The sequence below is a fragment of the Prionailurus bengalensis genome, chromosome A2, assembly GCF_016509475.1.
Source record: "Prionailurus bengalensis isolate Pbe53 chromosome A2, Fcat_Pben_1.1_paternal_pri, whole genome shotgun sequence".
NCBI lineage: Eukaryota > Metazoa > Chordata > Mammalia > Carnivora > Felidae > Prionailurus > Prionailurus bengalensis.
The window spans coordinates 25,644,499-25,670,481 of NC_057348.1; the positions used below are offsets into that span (position 1 = coordinate 25,644,499).

The 25,983-nt window shown below is 38.0% G+C and overlaps 1 protein-coding gene across 1 annotated transcript in view; it reads right to left on the reverse strand.

Moving 5' to 3' along the window:
- DNAH12 (dynein axonemal heavy chain 12) overlaps positions 1 to 25,983 on the reverse strand; it is a 219,686-nt gene that overhangs the window by 74,948 nt on the left and 118,755 nt on the right. Inside the window, exons 40-45 of the mRNA XM_043587710.1 lie at positions 24,676 to 24,931; positions 22,335 to 22,634; positions 21,608 to 21,786; positions 19,966 to 20,158; positions 11,797 to 11,958; positions 5,409 to 5,603 (exon numbers count right to left, since the gene is read on the reverse strand). Coding sequence (XP_043443645.1) covers positions 5,409 to 5,603; positions 11,797 to 11,958; positions 19,966 to 20,158; positions 21,608 to 21,786; positions 22,335 to 22,634; positions 24,676 to 24,931 — 1,285 coding nt within the window. The remainder of the gene's footprint in view (positions 1 to 5,408; positions 5,604 to 11,796; positions 11,959 to 19,965; positions 20,159 to 21,607; positions 21,787 to 22,334; positions 22,635 to 24,675; positions 24,932 to 25,983) is intronic.

Here is a 25,983-nt window from a genome sequence, read left to right on the forward strand (position 1 = left end):
TTTCTTCTATGAGAGAGAAAAACTTCATACGTTTAGTTTGGGTTTCTGTTATTAGCAGTCCATCATAATTCCTGTTATGACATCCAGAGCTGAACTTTTGATTTTCTTCCCCCCAAATTTGCTTCTTCTCCAGCCTTCCTGGTCTCAGTGAAAGGATTCCTCTGCTTTTCCTGGAACATGCCACCTGTGTTCCTGCGTCTGGGCCTTGGGTCTTGCTATTCCCTCTGACTAGAACCCTCCTCGCCTAGATCTTTGATGTGGTTCTCCATCACATCTCTGCAGAAAGGCCAACTTATTAGGAAGGTCTTCCCAGAGCACTCATTGTAAAACACCACTCCTTTCCTCATTTCTCTCTTCCTGGTCCTGAATTTTCTTCTTAGCACTTAAAAGTACACAACGTAAATTTTTTTTGTCCATTTGTTCATTGTCTGTTTCCCCTGACCACTAAAATGTAAAATCCATGAAAGGACTTTTTCTCCCTGCCATTATCTTCAGTACCTAAGACAGCACCTGTCAATAATGATTCCAAATATTATTTGATGAAATAATTTATGCTAAATGAGCAATTGATTTTTACTTGCTCATTAGAGTATTTTCCAAATTTCATTTAGATTCAACAAGATGCTTGTAATTATTTTCCTTTGTGTCAGACAATATTCATTTTAAGGTCAATTTTTCTCAGTGTCTGGCCCTCCATTCTAGTAAAATTCAAACTTTTTTGACCTAGTACACCATTAGTAAAAAAAGTTTTAAACACACACTGCCAGTATATGCAAGTTTACTAATAGATTGTATTCATGTTATACTAACAAATTTTTCAAAGAGGCTTCTAAAGATTATTGAGATCAGTGAATTTTTGTAAAATGCCAGAGTAAGTGAATGTCATAGGAGTCATACATCACGGAAAACATTACAAAGGTTTATCTTTGTGTTCTGGGTGCTTTTTTTAAAATTATCCTGATAATCATGAAAGTTTAATAACTATCTGTACTAGTTAGAATATTTATGGCCACAGTGACAGAAACCAGTCTTACTGTGTCTTCAAAGGGAATGTATCATTGTATATAATAAGAAGTCTAGAAGTAGAGTACTTCCAGAGCTGCTTAATTTAGAAGCTCAGTCATATCAAGGATCCAGTTCTTTCCAGCCTTTTGCTCTACCATTCTCCATGTACTTTATTTTATCCTTGGGCTTGCCCCATCTTGGTGGCAAGAGGACTGTTGCAGCTATGGACATTACATCCTCAAACAACAAGTTTGAGAGACAGAAAAGGCCCTTTTCCTACCATGTAACACTTCTTATAGTGAAGAGTTATACTCTTCTTACACTAATCCCCAAAGCTTCCCAACAGACTTGAATTCAGGATCCATTGGCAAGGAGTAGGTCATGAATAGGCTCATGTATAAACCAATCAACAGTAGGAGGCATGAGAGCACCAAAAATGACTTGGATGAGCCAGAAATCAATCCCTGTGATACATGACTACATGGAGGGTGATTTTCCAGACAAAATCAGAATTCTATAGACAAGGATGGAGTCGGTAGAGAATGGCTACTGACAGGAAAACATCATGAGCTAATATTGCAAGGTATGATACGCCCTGGGGATAAGATTTGTTGTTTAAACGGTCAGTATAAATCCATATTTTAGACAGCCTTCTTAAATATGTTCTAACCAATATCTTGTCAGATCTTGTTAAGTACTCACTGCTTTTGCCTCAAGATGTGGCTGACACAGAGCTCAAGCTAGCTCATGCTGGTTTATGCCATTTTCTTAAATCCATTTAGATCTTCATTATATTACATCTTCAATTTTCAGTTTATCACAGGGATCCCTCAGGGCACCTTACATACTATCTATGACATATGGTCATCTGACATACAAACTGAGTAGGAGTAGACTGTTAATCCATATAAAATATTTCATACAAAAATGAATGAATATTCCAGTAACTCCTTCCCTTATCATCTGAATTTCTTTGGTACCCCTGGTAAGTACACACGCTACTTTGAGACTAAAGATCTAGCCAGGGCTCCTGGGTGCCTCAGTTGGTTAAGCGTCTGTCTCTTGATTTTTGGCTCAGGCCATGATCTCATGCTTTGTGAGTTCGAGCCTCTGTTTGGGATTCTCTCTCCCCCTCTCTCTCTCTGTTCCTTCCCCCCACTTGTGTGCTCTCTCTCAAAATAAATATAAAAAAAAAAGAAAAAAGATCTAGCCAAAAATTCAATGCTGTCCTGAGCTATGGGACACATAGTGGTTTATACTCACTTCCTGAACTTCACAGACCCCGGCCCCAGACAACGCCATTAGCATCATTCTGACACAGATCCTCTATCCCCCACTGTTTCACTGCAAAACCTTTATTCCTCTGTTACCCACCTAAATTCCCTTATCTATTTGCAACTCCCAGCTCCCTCTTTTAAAAAAATTTTCTCAACAGCTATGAATCGCTTATAATAGAATACAAAGTCTATGGTTATGACAAAGATATTCAGAAGTAGCCAACTATCCTTATAAGATTTCACAAAAGAAAAATTTATGGTTGGACAGAGTTGGGTTGGTTTTTGGCTGCTTAATAGATATAATATTAAGATACAGTTTACATAAATCAAAATTGTTTCACACAACTTTTATTATTGTATAAAATATCCACTAAAATATCCACTAGCTGAACATATGTACAGTCCTCAAAAGGGAGAAACTAGTTGGGGTGCCTGGGTGGCTCAGTCGGTTAAGCATCCAACTTTGGCTCAGGTCATGAATGATCTCCTGGACTGTGGGTTCAAGCCCCGCATTGGGTTCTGTGCTGACAGCTCAGAGCCTGGAGCCTGCTTTGGATTCTGTGTCTTTCTCTCTTTCTGCCCCTCCCCCACTTGTGCTCTGTCTCTCAAAACTGAATAAACATTAAAAACTATTTTAAAAAACAAGGCAGAACTAGTTTTGCAACTGATAAATAGGTAAAAGAGAATAAAACAAATTAGGACCAGAAATTTATTTTTAATTTATTTTAATGTTTATTTATTTTTGAGAGAGAGAGACAGAGACAGAGACAGAGCACGAGTGGGGGAGGGGCAGAGAGAAGGAGACACAATCTGAGTCAGGCTCCAGGCTCTGAGCTGTCAGCACAGAGCCCAACACAGGGCTGGAACCCACAGACCCTGAGATCGTGACCTGAGCCGAAGTTGGACACTCAACCGACTGAACCACCCACATGCCCAAAGAAACTTATTTTTTTTTAATTTTTTTAATGTTTTATTTATTTTTAAGACAGAGAGACAGACCATGAGTGGGGAGGGGCAGAGAGAGAGGGAGACACAGCATCTGAAGCAGGCTCCAGGCTCTGAACTGTCAGCACAGAGCCCAACACGGGGCTTGAACTCATGAACTGTGAGATCATGACCTGAGCCGAAGTTGGACACTCAACCGACTGAACCACCCACATGCCCAAAGAAACTTATTTTTTTTTTAATTTTTTTAATGTTTTATTTATTTTTAAGACAGAGAGACAGACCATGAGTGGGGAGGGGCAGAGAGAGAGGGAGACACAGCATCTGAAGCAGGCTCCAGGCTCTGAACTGTCAGCACAGAGCCCAACACGGGGCTTGAACTCATGAACTGTGAGATCATGACCTGAGCCAAAGTTGGACGCTTAACCAACTGAGCAACTCAGGCGCCCCCAAAGAAATTTATTTTTAAAAGAAATTGTCCAGGATACCTGGTGGCTCAGTTGGTTGAGTGTCCAACTTCAGCTCAGGTCATGATCTTGCAGTTGATGAGTTCAAGCCCCACGTCGGGCTCTGTGCTGACAGCTCAGAGCCTGGATCCTGCTTCACATTCTGTGTCTCCCTCTCTTTCTGTCCCTCCTCTGCTCATGCTCTGTCTCAAAAATAAATATAAACATTACAAATTAATTAATTAATTAAATAAATAAAATAAATTATCCAGACTAAAATATCTATAGTCCACATTCTTTTGGACATAAAACAATTAAATAGAAGATACCATGAGCTACTATTTTTTTTTAACATAATTTATTGTCAAGCTGGTTTCCATACAACACCCGGTGCATGAGCTACTATTCTCAAGAGTGTAAGTACTTTATGGTCTTACACAGGCAGTGACAACCTGCCTTAAGGTTAAGTGAAGTGGCAGCCTTCATCATTTGCTGCTGGCTTGACTGAAATGTCCACTCAGTTGGTCTTCCTGTCTCTTGTTTTGCCCTATTCCAAACCATCCCATATAGCCTCTAAGTATTTGGATTTTTTCCTCTAAATATGTTAGCTAAATATATGTTAATGCCCCCACAATGTCTTTGGTGCAAAACCAAATTCCTAGGCACATTCACAAATTCCATATGACTTGGCACCAACTCAAAGCTCCAGCTTAACTCCTGCTATCCTCAGTGCCAGTCACCTGTACCAAACTATATGCATTTGCCCAAATGAGACATGCCCACCTCACTGTTCTCCCTTTGCACTTACTATACCCTTGTGATGGTTAGTTTTAAGTGTCAATTTTACTATGGGCCACCAGGTGCCCAGATATCTGGTCAAACATTACACTGGATATTTCTATGAAGTGTGCTTTAGGAGTAGTTTAATATTCAAATTAATAGACTAAGTAAAGCAGACTACCCTCCCTCATGTGAATGGGTCTCATCTAATCAATTGAAGGTCTGAAGAGAATAAAAATACTGAACATTCCTACACCCCCCAGAATAAGGGGAACTCCTTCTGCCTGACTGCCTTCAGTTTTTTTCCTGCCTTTGGACTCCAATGGAAACATTGGCTCTTCCTGGGTCTCAAGCCTGCTGGCCTTCAGACTGGAACTTACACCATTAGTTCTCTTGGGTCTCCAGCTTGCTGGCTGCAGATGTTTGAACTTGTCAGCCTCCATAATCATGTGAGCCAGATACTTATAATAAATACATGTATAAATAGATATAGATATCAATATCAACAGATATAGATCTACCTATATATCTTTTTAGACATATATATGTGTGTGTGCGTGTGTGTGTGTGTGTGTGTGTGTGTGTGTGTGTGTGTAATACATTCTCTTGGTTACTAATACACTCCTCCTCTATGTATTTCATTTTCATAGTTTAGAGATTCACTGTCTTAATAAGTACATATTTTCCACACCAAGGTTATAGCTCTTTTATATGATTGTGATGACTCCTTTACCAACTGCCTTTTCTATCTTCCAGTGTAGAATGTGAGCTCCTTGTGGGGATCATGTAGACTTATCAGTCCCTGGCACCAAGCACTATGCCTGTCATTAGAGCAAGCAATCAAGAAACAAACATGTGCTGAATGTGTATCAATAGAGCTTGAGTAAGATTTCAGAAAAATTCTAAAAGATTTAGTTGCCCATTCCCCCCACCCCTCTGCCCCCAAATTACAAACCTGAAACCAGTCAATGGTACAGCAATTGATGAGGGATGGGAACTGTCTCAAGCGATTCCGAAAAGCATCTCCAATGGGGCTAAAGGCCACTACAACATGAAGATTATCTTTGCAGCGATTCACAAAGAATGCAAACAGGGCCAAGGGACTGAGTTCATAGTGTTTACTGCCAGCCTGAGCTACAGGACGAACACCCTGGGGAAATAAAAACCTTGTAAACAAAACCAGACAATCTGATAATGAGATTAATAACTACCGGAATGTTAAGAATTTTTACTATTCCCCTTGTAAATATCTTTAAAGTTTTTATATCAATAAAGTGACTTTGATATAGTTTGTACTTCTTCCAACTCCATAATTCTATAATTTGAAAATAAATATCTGTCAAGAATTTAACTTATAAAGGTACTCACAAAAAGTTCACCATGATATATGTATAGGACTATAATTCAACGTTGCTTCTAAGAGGAAAAACCTAAACAACCGAAGTGTCCAGTTAAAAACATTATAAAGCATTCATAGGTTGTAAATTTTATACAACTGTTAAATGAAATGCATTGATGAATGTGCTATGGCAAGATCAGCAAGATAAAATAAGTGAAAAGAAAACAAGTTATGCAACAGTGTGTAATATGATCTTTGTTAAAAGAATACATAGGTGCATGTGTGAGTACATACACACCCGTTTATGAAAGTAATCACAGAAACTATTAACAATAGTTACTTTTGGTGAGATGGACTTAAGGGGGAGTATGAGAAGAAAGCTTTCACTTTTTGTTTTGGACTTTTTTTTGGTTTGTATCATTCTTTTTTTTCATTCTGGACATTTTTATGCTATTTGAACTCTAACTTTATTCTTACAACATTGTTATATTTAAAAAATGTTAATAGGGTTGTCTGATAATGAGATTATGGGGGACTTTTAACTTTCTTTATCTCTACACGACGTTGGGCATCATGGTTCCAAAACCAAACTTCTTGAATTCAGGTCACAGCCTGCAGTTTATTACCTATGTGCCCTTCGGGCAGGTTATTTAACCTCTCTGTAACCTAATTTCCTTATCTGTAAAATGGGCAAAAGAGTACCTATATCAGAGGGTTGTTGAAGGATCAACTGAGTTATTACACATGAACACATGCAATAGTTCTTGCTGCATAGTTAAGTGACTGTTAGCTTTTACTTCATATCCTGCCTTTCTCCTTGTTCAGAGCACAAAAAAATTTCATAGTCAATAAATTATCTTATAAATAGATTTTAAAAAATGTTTTGATAGCAGATGTAAGGAATGGTCACAATGATCATATAAGTTCTGTTGCTACTGCAAGGAATTGATTTCTCAAAGAATTCTCTATTGTAGATATGTTCTGCTTTATGGGATATCTATCTTCATGGAAAATTATAAATTGACTCTGTATATACATTATGAGAGTAATTCTCAAATTATGATTATTATGATCAGTGTTAGTCTACGAAATTATGTTCAGGTGGTCTACCTGCATTAAGTCTGAGTTAATACTCGAGATGCAAATAGAGAAAGGTAATATATGGTTGTAACTGCAGAACAAAAGTTTGCGAAAAGAGCTAGGATGGTAATTTAAGTATGGGGGTTATTTACATAGAAATAATGGTTAATGCTTCTAGGTAGGTAAGCTGTCTGTAGGAGAATAGTTCCCCCCCCACCCCTCCCCCACCCCACACACATATATTTTGTGAACAGGATTGATTCAGGGGTGTAAGAAAATGAGCAGCTACTGAAAAAACTAGATAAATGGAGTAAAATTTCACAACAGTCAAGGGAAAGTAGAATTGAAACTTATGTTCACACAAAAACCTGCACACAAAGGTTTATAGCAGCTTCATTCATAATTGCCCAAACTTGGAAGTAACCAAGATGTCCTCCAATAGGTAAACGGATAAATAAACTGTGATACTTTCAATCAATGGAATACCATTCAGGGATAAAAAATAAATGAGCTATGAAGCCATAAAAAGATATGGAAGAACCTTAAATGCAGACTGTTAACTGAAAGAAGCCAATCTAAAAAAGCTACATACTATATGATTCCAACTATGTAACATTCTGGAAAAGCTAAAATTATGGAGACCATAAAAAAGAGCAGAGGTTGGTAGGGGTTCAGGGGAGGAAGAGAGACATAAATAGGTGGAATTCATTGCATTTTTATGTCAGGGAACCTATTCTGTATGACACTTAATGGTGAATACACATCAATATTCATTTGTCAAAACCCATAGAATGTACAACACAAAGAGTGAACCTTAGTGTAGGCTAAAGAATAGATCTCACGGTTTGTGAGATCAAGCCCTGTGTCAGGCTCTATCAGAACATGAAGACTGCTTGGGAGTCTCTCTCTCCCTCTCTCTCTGCCCAACCCCTACGTGTGCTCTCTCTCTCTAAGTATATAAAAATAAAAACTTAAGAGAATAATGAATTACATGAAATATGAATGAGAATTGTAAAAAGGAAATGAGAAAATATCACTAAGTGTGGCAAATAAGAAGTCCCTGTTTTGGGGCACCTGGGTGACAGAGTCCATTAAGAGTCTGAATCTTGATCTCGGCTCAGATCATAATCTCACTGTTCATGCATTCAAACCCCACACTGGGCTCTGTGCTGATGGCATGGAGCCTATTTGGGATCCTGTCTCTCCTTCTCTCTGCCCTTCCCCTGCTTGTGCTTGCTCTCTCTCTCAAAATAAACAAACTTAAAAAAAATTTTTTTTAAGAAGTCACTGTTTTATTCAGGAAGACACTGAAATAATTTAATTCTGCAAGGAAGGCAAATAGAACAGTGGAAAAAATAGTCTGGAAAGGAGGTCTGAGGCTGGAACTCTATTGCTGAAGTCAGAGACATGTGCTGACATGTCTAAAAGGTATTCTCTAAGCAGGGTCAAGTCCAAGCCATACAGGCCAGGTATCAGAAGTGAGGTTTAAACTAAAATCTTTGTCAGGGATAAAGTAAGCAGAGCCTAAGACATAGTCTTCAAAGGGGGATGTACAGGATAGTACAGAGTATAGAAAGAAATTATAGAACTTCTTTCATATTACCTTTTCAACTTTATTTTTCTAATAAGTTTATTTATTTTGAGAGAGTGTGTGTGTTTGTGTGTGTGTGTGTTCATGTGCATGCACACATGCACTCAAGTGAGTGGGAGAGGGGCAGAGAGAGAGGGAGAGAGAGAGTCCCAAGCAGGCTCCACACTGTCAGTGCAGACCCCAACATGGGGCTCAAACTCATGAACCATGAGGTCATGAACTGAGCCAAAACCAAGAGTCAGACACTTAACTGACTGAACCACCCAGGTGCCCCTTACCTTTTCTATTTTAAAAGGTCAGCATAAAGCAAAGAGAAACAGGGATGTATTTCAGTACTCTTGAATTCTAACTATGGCTACTTCTTTGTGGATGAATTGATATGATGTTCCTAGACTTGGAATGTGAAGGAAAGAAGTTCTTAAGGTCACTGCTGGATCATACCACAAAAAAATACTGAAGCAGCAATTCTTATTAAAATAACACCAGCATTCTTCACAGAGCTAGAACAAACAATCCTAAAATTTGTATGGAACCTGAAAAGACCCCAAATACCCAAAGCAATCCTGAAAAAGAAAACCAAAGCAGGAGGCATCACAATTCTGGACTTTAAGCTGTATTACAAAGCTGTAATCATCAAGACAGTATGGTTTTGCCACAAGAACAGACACTCATCAATGGAACAGAATAGAGAACCCAGAAACGGACCCACAAAAGTATGGGTAACTAATCTTTGACAACGCAGGAAAGAATATCCAATGGAAAAAAGATAGCCTCTCCAGTAAATGGTGCTGGGAAAACTGGACAGCGACATGCAGAAGAATGAACCTGGACCACTTTCTTACACCATACACAAAAATAAACTCAAAATGGATGAAAGACCTCAATGTAAGACAGGAAGCATCAAAATCTTAGAGGAGAAAACAGGAAGCAACCTCTTTGACCTTGGCCACAGGAACTTTTTACTCAACATGTCTCTGGAGGCAAGGGAAACAAAAGCAAAAATGAACTATTGGGACCTCATCAAGATACAAAGCTTCTGCACAGTGAAGGAAATAATTATCAAAACTAAAAGGCAACCGACAGAATGGGAGAAGATATTTGCAAATAACAATATCAGATAAAGGGTTAATATCCAAAATCTATAAAGAACCTCTCAAACTTACCACCCCAAAAGCAAATAATCCAGTGAAGAAATGGGCAAAAGACATGAATAGACACTTTTCCAAAGAAGACATCCAGATGGCTAATAGACAGAAGAAAAGATGCTCAAGATCACTCATCATCAGGGAAATACAAATCAAAACCACAATGAGATACTACCTCACACCTGTCATAATGGCTAAAATTAACAAACTCAGGCAACAACAGATGTTGGCAAGGATGTGGAGAAAGAGGAACCCTTTTGCACTGCTGGTCAGGGAATGCAAACTGGTGCAGCCACTCTGGAAAACAATATGGAGGTTCCTCAAAAAATTAAAAATAGAACTACTGTATGACCCAGAAATTGCATTACTAGGTACTTATCCAAGGGATACAGATATGCTGTTTCAAAGGGGCACATGCACCCCAATGTTTATAGCAGCACTATCAACAATAGCCCAAGTATGGAAAGAGCCCAAATGTCCATCGACTTATGAATGGATAAAGAAGATGTGGTACACACACACACACACACACACACACACACACACACACACACTGGAATATTACTCAGCGATCAAAAAGAATGAAATCTTGCCATTTGTAACAATGTAGATGGAACTAGAGTGTATTATGCTAAGTGAAATTAGTCAGCCAGAGAAAGACAAATATCATATGACTTCACTCATATGTGGAATTTAAGATACAAAACAGATGAACATAAGGGAAAGGAAGCAAAAATAATATAAAAACAGAGAGGGAGACAAATCCTAAGAGACTCTTAAATACAGAGAACAAACTGAGGGTTGCTGGTGGGTGCTGGGTGGGGGAAAGGGCTAAAGGAGTAAGGGCATTAAGGAGGACACTTGTTGGGATTAGCACTGGGTGTTATATGTAAGTGATGAATCACTAAAATCTATTCCTGAAATTATTATCACACTATATGTTAAATAATTTGGATTTAAATTTCAAAAAATATTAAACCAATCTTGAAAAAATAAAGGTTTCTCATTTTTGTTTATCTTTTCAAAAAAAAAGAAAGGTTTATCAATTTTATTTATTTTTTCAAACAAAATACTGAAGCAATGGAAAAGTTTTGTAGCAACATGACAAGATGAAAAAATAAATAGCTAAAGTGAACAGGAAAGTTTAGCAAAGCTTAGGAATACCCACTCCCCAGGGGTGGCTATTTCTTGGATGAGAGTAAAGGGATGAATTTATCCTATGAATTAGGAAAGTCACTATTTTTTCATCAGTCTTGGCCACATCCTTGACATTACCCAGATGAAAGAGAGAACTTGGGATCTTTTCTTTACTCCTTTTCTCCTTCCCCACCCCAGGCCACAGACTGGTAAGATACCATTTACTGAGGGTTTTCTAAGTACCTAATGCTCCATAAATGCTTCATTTCATTTGACCTTCAGACCTCACAACAACCCTATGTAGGAGGAACTATCATGTATATATATTAGTTCCATTCCATACAAGAGAAATGCAGGTGCTTCAACTACTAGGGTGAATCCATTTTACTACAGATGTTATCTCTGGAAACTGAAATGAAGCATCCAACTATGAGTGATATATTCTATGGGTAAAAGTAGTTATAGCAACAAGAAAGAAAAAGCACTAGTAGAGATCTTGTGTAGGAAGATATTAGAAATGGGGGTAGAAGGAGAGGACATCAAACGTGTTGGCATTTCACAACTATCTTTTTTTGTCAATTAAATCACAAAGCACGATTTTCACACGTCAGAATTGTTGAGACAAGTAGTTTTACTAAAACTACTTTAGTACTTTAGTACTTTAGAACTTGTCTTTACTAATTTTTAAAAAATTTGTTAACCAGTGGTAAACCATAACAGCTATTCAAGCAGTGTTTCAAAGTTCTATTTTTTCTTATCTTTGCAACCCTAAGATGTGATTTAAAATGTCTAATCACTCATAAGACATACTAAATAAAAGAGATGAAATTGCCATCATTAGGAAAAAATGAATTATAAAAATTCTATCTCATAACTATGGTAGAAGCCATTTGAAGTTTACCAAAAAAAAGATATATTAAAATAGTATACTTTAAATTTTTTAATTACAAAAATCCTATTCACAAGCTGTACTTATCCTGAAGAGCAGAGAAAAAGTTGCTAGACAAGAACATTTCTGTGCTGGGAGTGGCACTCCCTAAAAAGCATTTACCTCCATCACTTCCTGTTTTTCATCTGCAGCAAAAATGTTAGGTACTTCTCCAGTATTGAGCACACTGTCAATATCCTCTAGAAAAGCTTCCTCTTTAATCTGAGTGTCCGTGATTAGAAAGACTGTCTTCTGGCCCTTCATGCCCACGTCCCTTAATAGAACCTTAAAATAAAAATACACTTGTAAGCAGAATGTGGTACACATCTGTTGTTTTTGCTTTCCCTTCCTTTCCCTTCTTTTGAGAATGATATCTCAATTTTAGAGTGGTACCTCTTTCCACTTCTGATGGGGCTATTTTTCAGGGTCTCCAATTTTCCCATCCCCTGAGTAGGAAACCCCAACTAGTCAGAGTTTCCTGAGCCTTTAGACATAGTTGTTGATTCAGAGGAGGGCATGATTTTAAGACAGCCCAATCAGATTCTTACTTCAGGGACTAAGATGGATTTGAAAACAGAAAGAATCTCTGTCATTCTGAGAGGGAAGATATAAAGACCAGTAATCTAAAACTGCTAGGGGCCAACAGTGTTGTCTCATGGAATGAGTCTGTTGGAGAAGGAACCAAATAGAGGAGAGCAGTGCCAGAAGATAGAGTAATTACTGAGTGCTTAATTTGAGCTCCTAAATTCAGCCATATCAATGCCCTATCTACCTCTGGACCCTTCTGTCATGTAAGCCAATTACTCCATATTTTGCTTAAGTTGGTTTTTTGTTTTGTGTTGTGTTGTCAATTGTAACCAAAGATTCCCAATTAATATAAAGATATGGACTCAGTGGCATAGTGGAGCAGACTTGTTTAGGATGCTAGAACTAATCGTTAAAATTTCAGAACTTGTGAGAAGATTTTTAGACACAGCATTAAAAATTAAATTATATAAGCTTATAATTATAATAACAAAGGTAACAAAACATAAATCTTATCACTTCTTATATTTACTACTATTTATCTTATGGAAATTATTTAAATTTATTGTTGTCTATACAGTAAAATACCATATAATGGTGCTCAAACACAGAACTCTTCCCAGCTCTGTTTTCAGTGACATCATCCATGCATGAGTTTCAATCATCCATGGTGGGAGTTTTTACACCACAGAAATTGTCAAATGCCAGAGGTTCTCCTGAACCCCCTGGAGAGTTGGTTGTTAAACATTTGCCAGTATTCCACTAGATATATTGCAGGTGAAAACAGCATTACTTCTCTGCAAATTTTTATTTATTTATTTATTTATTTATTTATTTATTTATTTTTAATCTTTATTTATTTTTGAGAGGGAGAGAGACAGAGTGTGAGCGGGCGAGGAACAGAGAGAGACAGACACAGAATCTGAAGCAGGCTCCAGGCTCTGAGCTGTCAGCACAGAGCCCGACATAGGGCTTGAACTCACAAACCGCGAGATCATGACCTGAGCCAAAGTCAGATGCTCAACCAACTGAGCCACCCAGGTACCCAAATGATTTTTACATTTTTTAATGTTTATTTATTTTATTTTTGAGAGACAAACATAGAATGTGAGAGGGGGAGGAGCAGAGAGAGGGAGACACATAATCTGAAACAGGCTCCAGGCTTTGAGCTACCAGCACAGAGCCCGATGCGGGGCTTAAACCCACAAACTGTGAGATCATGACCTGAGCTGAAGTCGGCTGCTTAACTGAGTGAGCCACCCAGGCACCCCCAGCAAATGATTTTTAAAATAAACTTCTATTTCTAGATTATATCTTTTAAATAAATCATATCACTTAAATAAATGCTGAATGTTAATATATACAAAATTATGTCTTTCCCATAAAAGTCATCCTCCAATATGGAAGTTGGTGTGTTCCTAGAAATATTTTTCTATCAATAAAACTAGTAAAGGTAGCTTTTAAATAAGTATTATATCTAATCATATCAGATTTGTTTTTAAAGAGCTTTTTCTTCAAGGCAGAAGGAATAGAGTTGAATTACTTTGAGCATTCTGGCTTGTCTAGGGGCCACCTGAGGCACTGATTTCTGTCTCACCTGTCTTAGGGCACTTATGGGAACAGGGCTTAGTTTTGATATGAGGTTGGAGGCCACTGAAAACAGAGGCAAGTGCCCTTGCAAAATGGAGCAGCAGAGACACTGAAGTTCCACAGGAAGGTGCCAGGGGGAGCAAGAGATTAGGGGCAGTGGAATACAACAAAAACCAATAAAAACAGATCATGAGAAGAAACAGGAAATTAAGATAGCCCAAGGCACCTGTATATACTAGAGTACACAAAAGCGCATGCACAACCCATAAAAAAGATGTACCCCCCCAAAAAAAAAGTTCTGAGAAGTCCCAGATTTTCTAACACGGTGATTGGTGAAGATTCCACCCTGCATGAAGCCAGTCTATAAAGACTGGGAAAGGTGGCAGTTTATCGAGTGCTCAAAACTCAACAGATCACAAGACATACAAGGAAACAGGGAAACATGGCCCAATCAGAAACAAAAACAAAATAAACCCTAAAATAACAACAACAACAAAACAGATCTAAGAACTACATAACAAGAAACTCAAAATAACTTTTAAAGATGCTCAATAAGCTAACAGAGAATACAGATAGACAACTAAAGGAAGTCAGAAAAATGGTGCATGGACAAAATGGGAATGTCAAAACAAATATAAACTATTAAAAAATAACTTAGAGTCTTATGGGATACCACTAAGTGAGATGGTATACATACATAATGGGGTACACATTATGGGAGCATGAAAAAGAAAAGACGGGGGAAAAGGCAGATAACTTATTCAAAGAAATTCTCAAATCTGAGGATAGAGGTGAACAAATGAGGTAGAAATAGAAATTCAAGAAGCTCAGGGACCCCCTGGAGGCTCAGTCGGTTAAGCAGCCAACTTTGGCTCAGGTTGTCATCTTGTAGTTCATGAGTTTGAGCCCCGCTTTGGACTCTGTGCTGACAGCTCAGAGCCTGGAGCCTGCTTCTGATTCTGTGTCTCCCTCTCTCTCTCTGCCCCTCTCCTGCTCATGCTTTCTCTCTCTCTCCCAAATAAATATTTAGAAAAATTAAAAAAAATCAAGCAGTTCAACAAACTCCAACTAAAATAAACCCAAATAGACTCACACAATAAGACACATTATAATTGAACTGTTGAAAGTCACAAATAAAAAAGGAACCTTGAAAACAGCAAGAGAGGGGCACCTGGGTGGCGCAGTCGGTTAAGCGTCCGACTTCAGCCAGGTCACGATCTTGCGCTCCGTGAGTTCGAGCCCCGCGTCGGGCTCTAGGCTGATGGCTCGGAGCCTGGAGCCTGTTTCCGATTCTGTGCCTCCCTCTCTCTCTGCCCCTCCCCCGTTCATGCTCTGTCTCTCTCTGTCCCAAAAAATAAATAAAAAACTTTGAAAAAAAAAAAAAAAAAAAGAAAACAGCAAGACAAAAACAATGTATCACACACAAGGGAGCTTCCATGATATTACCAGCATATTTGTTAGCAGAAACCTCGGCAAGAGGGGAGTAGGATAATATATTCAAAGTGCTGAAAGAAAAGAAAAATATGTCCACTAAGAATACTGTATCTGGAAAAACTGTCCTTCAAAACTATAAAGAAATTAAGATCTTCTCAGATAAAAGCTGAGGAAATTCATTAACACTAGATGTGCCCTTCAAGAAATGCTAAAGGGAGGGGTGCCTGGGTGGTTCAGTCAGCTGAGTGTCTTACTCTTGGTTTTGGCTCAGGTCATGATCTCAGGGTCATGGGATTGAGCCCTGCATCAGGCTCCATGCTGAGTGTGGAGCCTGCTTAAGATTCTCTCTCCCTCTGCTCCTCTGCCCCGCTCACACACACTCTCTCTAAAATAAAAAATTTTTTTAAATTTTTTAAATTAAAACCTTCAAAAAAATTTCTAAAAATAAAGAAATACTAAAGGGAGTCCTTCAAGTTGAAATGAAAGGATGCTAGGGACACCTGGGTGGCTCAGTCTGGCAACTGACTCTTGATTTTGGTTCAGGTCATGATCTCATGGTTGTGGGATCGAGCCCTATGTCGGGCTCCACACTGAGCATGGAGCCTGCTTGGGACTCTCTCTTCCTCACTCTCTGTGCCTCTCCTGTTTGAGCACACCCATGTGCACGCACACGCTCTCTCTCTCTCTCAAAATAAATAAACATTAATAAACAGAAAGAAAGGATGCTAGACAGCAACACAAAGCCATATGAAAATATGAAGTTCTCCAGTAAACATATGGATAAATATAGAACTCTGTATTATTGTGATTTTAGTGTATAAATTCACTTTTAATTCCTGTATAGAGGGGCGCTTGGGTGGCTCAGTCGGTTGAGCGTCCAACTTCGGCTCCGGTCATGATCTCACAGTCCGTGAGTTCAAGCCCTGCATCAGGCTCTGTGCTGACAGCTGGGAGCCCGGAGCCTGCTTCAAATTCTGTGTCTCCCTCTCTCTCTGCCCCTCCCCCACTCGTGCTCTTTCTCTCTGTGTCAAAAATAAATAAAAACATTAAAAAAAATAAAAAAAATAATTCCTGTATAGAATCTAGAAGACAAAAGCACAAAAACCTTTATAAACCTTTATGTTAATGAGTACACACAGTCTATAAAGACATAATTTGTGACATCAAAAACATAAAGGGGGGGCAGATGTAAAGGAGTAGGTTTTGTGTGTCCGTTTTGTAAAGGAGTAGTTTTTGTATGTGATTGCAGTTGTTACAAGTTTAAAATAGATTACTACTTTAGGATATCTTATGTAATCACAATAGTAACTCCCTCCCCCTCCCCAAAAATCTAGTTTTGTGTATATTCTATAAATGAGAAGGGAGTCAAAGCATGTCATTACCAACAATCAACAAAACACAAAGGGAGGCAGTAAGAGAGCAAAGGAGGGACGAAAAAGGTACAAACATTCAGAAATGCCAAATACACATAGGGGAAGGGAAGGAAAAATAAGACTGAAACAGAGAGGGAGGCAAACCATAAGAGATTCTTAAAAACAGAGAACAAACTGAGGTTTGACGGGGGTGGGGAAAATGGGTGATGGGCATTGAGGAGGGCACTTGGTGGGATGAGCACTGGGTATTATATGTAAGTGATGAATCCCTGTATTCTCCTCCTGAAGCCAAGACTACACTGTATGTTAATTAACTTGAGAAAAAAAAAAAAGCCAAATACAAACAAAACATCAACAGTAAATCCTTCCCTATTAGCAACGACTTCAAATGCAAATGGATTAAATTCCCCAATCAGAATATATAGTTTTGCAGAATGGACTTTAAAAACAGGACCCGGGGCGCCTGGGTGGCGCAGTCGGTTAAGTGTCCGACTTCAGCCAGGTCACGATCTCGCGGTCCGTGAGTTCGAGCCCCGCATCGGGCTCTGGGCTGATGGCTCAGAGCCTGGAGCCTGCTTCCGATTCTGTGTCTCCCTCTCTCTCTCTGCCCCTCCCCCGTTCATGCTCTGTCTCTCTCTGTCCCAAAAATAAATAAACGTTGAAAAAAAAAAAAAAAAAAACAGGACCCAATGATATGCTGCCTAGAAGAGACTCACTTTAGACCGAAGGGCACACCATTGGTTGAAAGTGAAATAATGGAAAAGATGTTCCATGAAAATGGTAACCAGAGGAGAGCAGGGCAGCTATACTAATACCAGACAAAATAGTAAAAAGCTGTAATAAGGGACAGGAAACATTACATAATGATCAAAGGGTCAATTCATCAGGAAGATGTAACAATTATAAATATTTATGCACAAAACAGCATAGCTATTAAGTATATGAAGCAGGGGTGCCTGGGTGGCTCAGCTGGTTAAGCATCTGACTCTTGGTTTCAGTTCAGGTCATGATCTCACGGTTCTTGGGTTCGAGCCCCTTGTCAAGCTCCACGATGTCAGTGCAGAGCCTGCTTGGGATTCTCTTTCTTTGCTCCTCCCCTGCTCGTGCTCTCTCTCTCTCTCTCTCAAAATAAATAAATAAACTTAATTTTTTCCCCTAAATATATGAAACAGTGACAGAATTGAAGGGAGAAATAGCAACACAATAGGAGGAAACTTCAACGTTCACTTTTAATAAGGGCTAGAAGAACCAGACAAAATGTCAATAAGGAAAAGGAGTATTTGAACAATACTATAAACAAACTGGACCTGACAGACATATATAGAACACTCTGCCCAACAAGAGCAGAATATACCTTCTTCTCTAATGCACATAGGACATTCTCCAGGACAGATCACATATTACGCCACAAACAAGTCTTAACAAATTTAAGAAAACTGATACCAAATCAAGCACCTGTTCTAATCACAATGGAACGAAACTATGAATCAACAGAAGGAAAACTGGAAAATCTGCAAATTCATGGCAATTAACACACTATTAAACAACAGATCAAAGAAGAAATCACAAGGGAAATTAGAAAATTTCTTGAAACAAATGAAAATGAAAAGTCAACATACCAAAACTTAGGAAATGCAGCAAAAGCAGTGCTAAGAGGGAAGTTTATAGCTGCAAACACATCAAAACAGAAGAAAGATCTCAAGTCAACAGTCTAATTTTATACCTCATAGAACCTCAAAAATTGAATAAACCAAATCCAAAGCTAGCAAGAAAAAGGAAGCAATAAAGATTAGAGGTAAACAAAATAGGGGATTAAAAAAATCAGTAGGAAAAAAAAATCAGTGGAACTTAGAGGGTTTTTTTTTAACCAACAAAATTAATAAAATCTAGCAAGATTAAGAAAAAAGAAAGAAGATTCAAATAACTAAAATTAGAAATGAAAGAGGGGACATTACAACCCATGCTACAAAAATTAAAAAGGATTATAAGAGGGAGCATGGATGGTTCTGTTGTTTGAGGGTCTGACTCTTGATTTTGGCTAAGGTCATGATCTTAGTGTCATAGGATCAAGCCTTGTGTCAGGCTCCACGCTGAGTGTGGAGCCTGCTTACGATTCTCTCTCTCCCTCTCTGCCCCTCTTCCCTGCTTGTGTGCACTCCTTTCACTCTAAAAATAAAAATTAAAAAAATAATAAATAAATAAATTAATTAATAGAGTAGAATACTATTAACAATTGTATGCCAACAAATTGTATAACCTAAAATAAATTTTTAAAAATGAATGAAGTGGGGCGCCTGGGTGGCTCAGTCAGTTAACTGTCCGATTTCGGCTCAGGTCGTGATCTCCCAGTTCACAGGTTCGAGCCCCATGTCGGACTCTGTGCTGACAGCTCAGAACCTGGCGCCTGCTTTGGATTCTGTGTCTCCCTCTCTTTCTGCCCCTCTCCCACTCATGCTCTGTTTCTGTCTGTCTCTCTCTCAAAAATAAATATTTAAAAATGAAAAATTAAAGTACAAATAGATTTAGTAACATGCTCAAGATAGCTAACAAAACATGCAAAGCAGTAATTAAAACTGAATCTGCCTAACTTTAAAGTCTATGTTCTATCTACTGAAGAAGGCTGCTTTCTCAATCTGTTAGTTCATTTGGTAGTAAATGTATCAAAAATTTTCCTCTAAAGTGAGAGCAGAAAAAGAAACACTGTAATTTTTTGCTCTGTGTCTACCTACCTCTTTGATATCAGCTTGGATTCTACCACTTCCATATCCAGCTCTCTAGGCTAACTTTTAGGCTATAGAAACTTCATATGTGAGGGTGAGTGTAAGTGAAAAAAGTCCATCAATCTTTCTGTTTTTCATTTTGCATCATCTCCCTTCTGTGAGGGATGTGAGGCGTGTGAGGATGAAGCCCCAGGCATCTACCCCACTATTCTATTGGTTACTGGGAAAGCAACATTAATTGGGCAACATTAATGACATCATCATCACCATCAGGGTTCACGTTTAACAATCTGCTGGAAAACATACATTTATCGGAAATGAGACCTCTCTGAACTAGAATAAAGATAGAATCAGCAGCTGCAGTGGAAAAGACAAATGATAAAGCCTGCTCTGCTGTGGATACCTTCCCTCAACTTCAGTTTCTTCATCAGTAAAACAGAGACAACCATACCTGCTTCACTGAATTGTTGTACCTACAGAATGAGATAGCGTGTTTAAAGCACTTAGAGCAGTGCTCAGCACACACAGTTACTGCTCTATGGATAATATTATCATCATCACCAACGTAGTCAGCACACAGCTATACAGGTTGGCTCTCTCTTCACAGCACTGATAATTATTTTAGACACTAGGTTTCTTCATAATTTTACCTTCAAATCCTCTCTCCACTCATTCATACCATAGCTTTTAGAAATTTCTGGTTGGAAAATCTGCATTTTTGCCATGGATGTAGCCAGACGGGTTAAAGATTGACGACCACTGCCTCCAAGTCCAACAAGCAAGGCATTTCCACCTGACTGCTTTAGAATTCGACATATTCGTGATAAATGTTCCAATACATACCTATGAGATATCAATATTATTATACTTGAAAATACAAATGTAAATGTATATTTACAGGTAACTATTATTTTATATTCTTGGAAGGATGAACTTTGCTATCCCATGTTATTACCCTAATTTTAAAGAGATAATCGTCAAAAAGTGCGGTTTTTCAAAAGATGTTACCATTGAATCATTTGATGCAAAGGAAAACTAAAGTACAAATTCAGGAACTGTAATGTACAAATTATAGAAATGAAATGCAGTTGTAACCACTTATACTGAAAGCATATCACTGTTTTTGTTAAAAACATCCCTTCAATCTTTTTTTAAGATTTATTTTTAAGTAATACCTACACCCAACGTGAGGCTTGAACCTACAGCTCCAAGATCAAGAGTCACACGCTCTACCAACTGAACTAGCCAGGAACCCCTCTTCAATCTTTTAATACTAGGATTTATATGTGAGAAATAGAAAATCAGTTATCTACAAAATTAACAATTTCTGTGAAGACCCAGCCTCATTAGTAATTAGGGAAATTAAAATTGGAGCCACAGTGAGATACCATTCCACTCTCCTTTAGATTGGCAAAACTTACCAAGTCTGGCAATCCTAGTGTTGGCAAGGGTGAAGAACAATGGAAACTCTTAATCATTTTTGAAGATACTTCAGCGAAACTTAGTAAAGTAGAAGATCCTTACACACCATAATACAATAATTTCACTTTTAGGAATATAACCTAGAGAAATTCTAACACATGTACCCAAAAAGACATGAATATTCAAATCTTTTTTTTTATAACTGCAAAAACTAGAAAGTCACCTAAAAGTCCATCTCAGAAGAATGACCACATTGTGTCAGTAGTAAAAACTCATTTGTTGTGACTCTCACAAACAATATGGAAAAAACCTGAAGAATGTATACAGTATATTATTTATAAAAGTTTTAAACATGCAAAATCAGGGGCACCTGGGTGCTTGGTCAGTTAAGCATCTGACTTCAGCTCAGGTCACGATTCCCCAGTTTGCAGGTTTGAGCCCCACACTGGGCTCTGTACTGACAGATCAGAGCAGAGCCTGGAGCCTGCTTCAGATTCTATCTCCCTCTCTCTGCCCCTGCCCTGCTCAGGCTCTGTTTCTCAAAAAAAAAAAAAAAAAAGAAGACAACTCTTTAAAAAAATTAAACATGCTAAATAAGACTGTGCATATATATTCAGGAACACACATGTGTAGTAAAAAGCACATGACATGAGTTCCTTTTACTCCTACAGGGTATGATGGGGATGCAGAGAGACAGGATTGACTACACAAGGGACTTCAAATAAATTTCTAACTTTTTATGTCTTAAGCTGCATGACCAGTACAAGATTATCCACCATATTTTTCTTTATATCTTTTCATACATTTTAAATATTTCACAGAAAAATTTTACAAATAGCAATTTCCACCATGAACACCAAATGTAGGTACCTAAAAATGACAAGATTCATTCTTGTCTTGTGAGTTTGATTATACTCATCTAAGCATTGTTCCACAATGTCACTAAAATGATGAATATTTGGAATTTCAACATAAAGTCTGTCGTCTCCTTCAAGATCAGGATTCATATAATCACCAAACATGAGATTTCTCAAGTCTCCTTCAGATATCTATAGAATGAAAATCAACACGTTACAAAATTCAACATTTTATAAAATAAATTTAAGGAAATATTACATAAAATTTTGTTTTATCTATGTTATAGGATGATTATCAATTAAATAATTCTTTTAAATGGAGAGGTAAATAATATACTTATAAAATTAATTCCTAAAATTATATTATATCCTCAAAAAACAAAAAGAACAGAAATTTTTCTGTTATATAAGATTTTCCCCCAAGAGCCTAGAAAAGTCATTCTGAGTGACTCTCACTTATTGAGTAGTTACTAACGGATGGTCACCATGTTAAGTACTTTGCATTTATTATATCATTTAATCCCTATCATATAAGGTTTTATTCTTTAAATAACTTCTATGTTACATATATATTTCCCCTGAAGACAAATCTTCTCAAAATAAACACCTATCATTGAGGGAAGTGAAAAGAATTTGATTGTTAAGAGGAGACAGTATTTTTTAAAGATAGGTTGATTGTCACAATTCATGCTATTGTACTGTTTTAACTTAATATGTATACAATCACTAAATATACTCACGGGTGCATTATCTCTCCTCAAATGTGAAAAGACACCATCAAATGATTCTTTAAAATGGTCCTTTACAACAGCTTTGATTAAATTGAACAGCCAGTATCGATCCTCGTTATTAACGAGGCGGTCATAAAACACCCGGAGAACTTCATGCACAAACAAGCGGGTGATGGTGTGTTTGCTTTCCACAGCATCTTTTTCAATGAGTAAGCAGCCCCGGATGACACGTGAAAAATCCCGCAAGTTGAAAGTGTAATGGGATTTTGTGGGAGTGGGCAAAAGATTTTCCATGGATCGTTTATATACCTGCATTTGAAAAACAACAATGGAACAATATAATGATTATAATGAGTAAAGTCATGTAACAAATAGTATATAATATGAAATATTTTATTTATCCTATCAGATTATATTGGTTTGGGGGCACCTGGGTGGCTCAGCTGGTTAAGTGTCTGACTCTTGCTTTCAATTCAGGTCATAATCTCACGGTTTTGTGAGATTGAGCCCCACATTGGGCTCCACACTACCGGACAGCACAGAACCTGCTTGGGATTCTCTCTCCCTCTCTCTCTGCTCCTCCCCTGCTCACACACATGCTCTCATGATCTCTCTCAAAATAAGTAAATAAACTTAAAAAAATTATATTGGTTTAGAAAATTGTATAGTACCCAGTCTAGCATGGCACACAGCTTTTTTTTTTTGGCTTATAGCAGGCATTATGAGGTCGAAGGAACTTAATATTATCAAATTCCATCCAAGCCCAAGAAGTGACCATGCATTTATTTCCCAGTTATTACAGTTGCTCCATTTAAAGCTGAATGACTTGTGATTAAATAATTAGCAAAAACTTTAGTAGAGAGTGAAACCAGATAACTCATTCTGAACCATTCCAAATGGTGGCAAGGATGAAACAATTTCCTTTGGCTACCCTTGACTTCAAAACAAATCAATGTATCCTCTTCCTTCCCTTTGCTCTTATTTTCTCTCTGCCTCTTCTCCCTTCTATCTCGATTGGCTATAATATGGAAATAATGTATGTTTTTACTATTTGCTAAATTCACCAAATAAACTTTAATATTCTATAAGTAAATTAAGTCTTTTTATAATATAGCCCCCCAAAAAAACCTCAAATGAAATTATTTTTTTGTCTGTGTTCTATGATTATCCCCCACTTCCAGCATCTGCAATGTGGTAGGTCTAAAATGCTTAAAAAAAAAAAAAAAAAAAAAAAAGATCCCTTTCTGCCTCACCAACTCCCTTCTTTTTCCAGGAGATGTCTGAAATACATATAACATATTTTATAAATAGAAGAACTTTTCTGTATCAGAATAAGTTTAGTACTTTCAATGCACTATCCCTTTGCTCATAGTTTCTCTATTTTAACAGCACAAATTTTCCACCAGAGTAAGGGAGAAACTTCAGAAAGACACAATGCTCTCGGAAACTGATGGAATGATTCTAGGGAGTTTTGTGCTTCTGGTTGCAGTGATCCCACAGTGTACCCCACTTTATCGACGCTCCAGAAAGCTTAGTTCAGTGATCTATCACTCACTTACCTTATATACAATTTTCCCTTTTACCATTGGTGATGAGGCTGGCTATGCCCTCTGAGTAGAGGCAGATAACACACCCTGAATTATGCAAAGCCATTAGGCAGTCTTGTTTTCTGTTCCCACCCTTGTGTTTCCTTACTATTATATTTTTTCACTGCTACTCCTAAATTATGTTGTATGACTAAAAAGGATGCATTCATAAGCTGAAGTCCCCCAACTTCACCATCTCCCTATCTCCCTATCTATCTCCCCTATTTATCTCCCTATCTATCTATCTAGGCTCTATGCCCAATGTGGGGCTAGAACTCACAACCCCAAGATCAAGAGTTGCATGCTCTACCAAATAAGCCAGCCAGGCACTCCCTCTATTTCTTTTTAAAGACAAACATGCAGATTAGAAGGGAAGAAAAAATTAATAAACACCAGGGTAGAAACCTAACAATTAGGGAAACCCCTGTGGTGTGGCAGATACTGATTCTAAATTTTTTCCTTATAACAACCTTGTGAAATAGGTGCTATCTTCCATTTTAGTGATTAAAAAACTGAGTTTCTAGAAGTTCAAATTACTTTCTCTAGGCCACTTATAGCTAGGAAATAGCAATCAAGGCTCAAACCCAGTTAGATTCCCTGATTTCAAAGCCTCTGATCTTCCTGTTCTCAAGCCTCCTTAACAGTTTCTTAGATACCGAAGACCAAAGTAAATGACTAAGAAAAAAAATGTTAAAAAAAAAAAAAAGGACCAAATGAGGAATATATGAAATACTAAAACATTTTATATTGCATTATTTGCTCACCTCCATTGTCCCACTGACAAGTTGGTTCCCAATTAAAAAGTACTCTGGAGGAAACTCATGAGTCCTAAGGTAGAATGCTACAATTGAGGAGAAGATTCGGACCATAGTTTCGTCACTGAAAGTATTAATAGAGCAGATGTTGAAATGTCGAATAAAACGAGGAGTGACTGGATTTCTTCCACCACCTGGAGGGCCCATGGCAGCCATCAGCTCTATGTCAACCAATGTGATTTTACTTGTATCCTTAAGGTCATACCTTGAAAGCACATAAAAATTCCAAAGCAATCAGTTATAAGCCAGTAAAGATAGAATGAAATGTTGATCTGCCTAGAAATGTAATCTGATTTTAGCGTCTCTAAAAGAAAGAACCCTAGGGGTACTGGATGGCTCAGTCAGTTGAGTGTCCAACTTTAGCTCAGGTCATGATCTCCTGGTTCGTGGGTTTCAGCCCTGCATTGGGCTTCATGCCTACAGCTCAGAGCCTGGAGCCTGCTTCGGATTCTGTCTCCCTCTCTCTCTGCCCCTCCCCCGCCTCTCTCTCTCAAAAATAAACAAATATTTAAAATTTGTTTTAAATAAATAAAGGGAAGAACCCTAGAAAATGCTTGGAGTAGAAAAGCAAAAATAATTAAAAATATTTTTTTATTTGATATAACATTATATTCCTTTCAGGTGCACAACATAATGATTCCATATTTGTATATATTGCAAAACAATTACCCCAGTAAGTCAGGTTAACATCCATCACTACACATGATGACAAAATTTTTCTCGTGGTAACTTTCAAAATCCACTCTCCTAGCTACTTTCAAATATGCAATACAGTATTATTAACTATATTCACCATGCTATCCATTACATCCCTCAGACTTACCCATTATATAACTGGAAATTTGTACCTTATGACTCCCTTCACCTATTTCACCCATCCCCCAACCCCTGCCTCAAGCAACCACCAGTCTGTGAAGAGAATGTGTGTGGTGTGTGTGTTTTAATGTTTATGTATTTTTGAGAGAGACAGAGTGCAAGTGGGGCAGGGGCAGAGACAGCCAGAGACACAGAATCCAAAGGAGTCTCCATGCTTTGAGCTGTTAGTGCAGAATCCAACGCGGGGCTGGAACTCACTGACCGCGAGATCATGACCTGAGCTAAGTCGGATGCTTAACCAACTGAGCCACCCACGGGCCCCAGAAGAGAATGTTTTTTAAAGCAGTGTCCTATTTCTCCTTCCAGTGACACTAATTCTGTTGCCAAATTCTGGGTATCTATAATGTCCTTTCATTTTACCCTTCCCTTTCCAGTTTGACT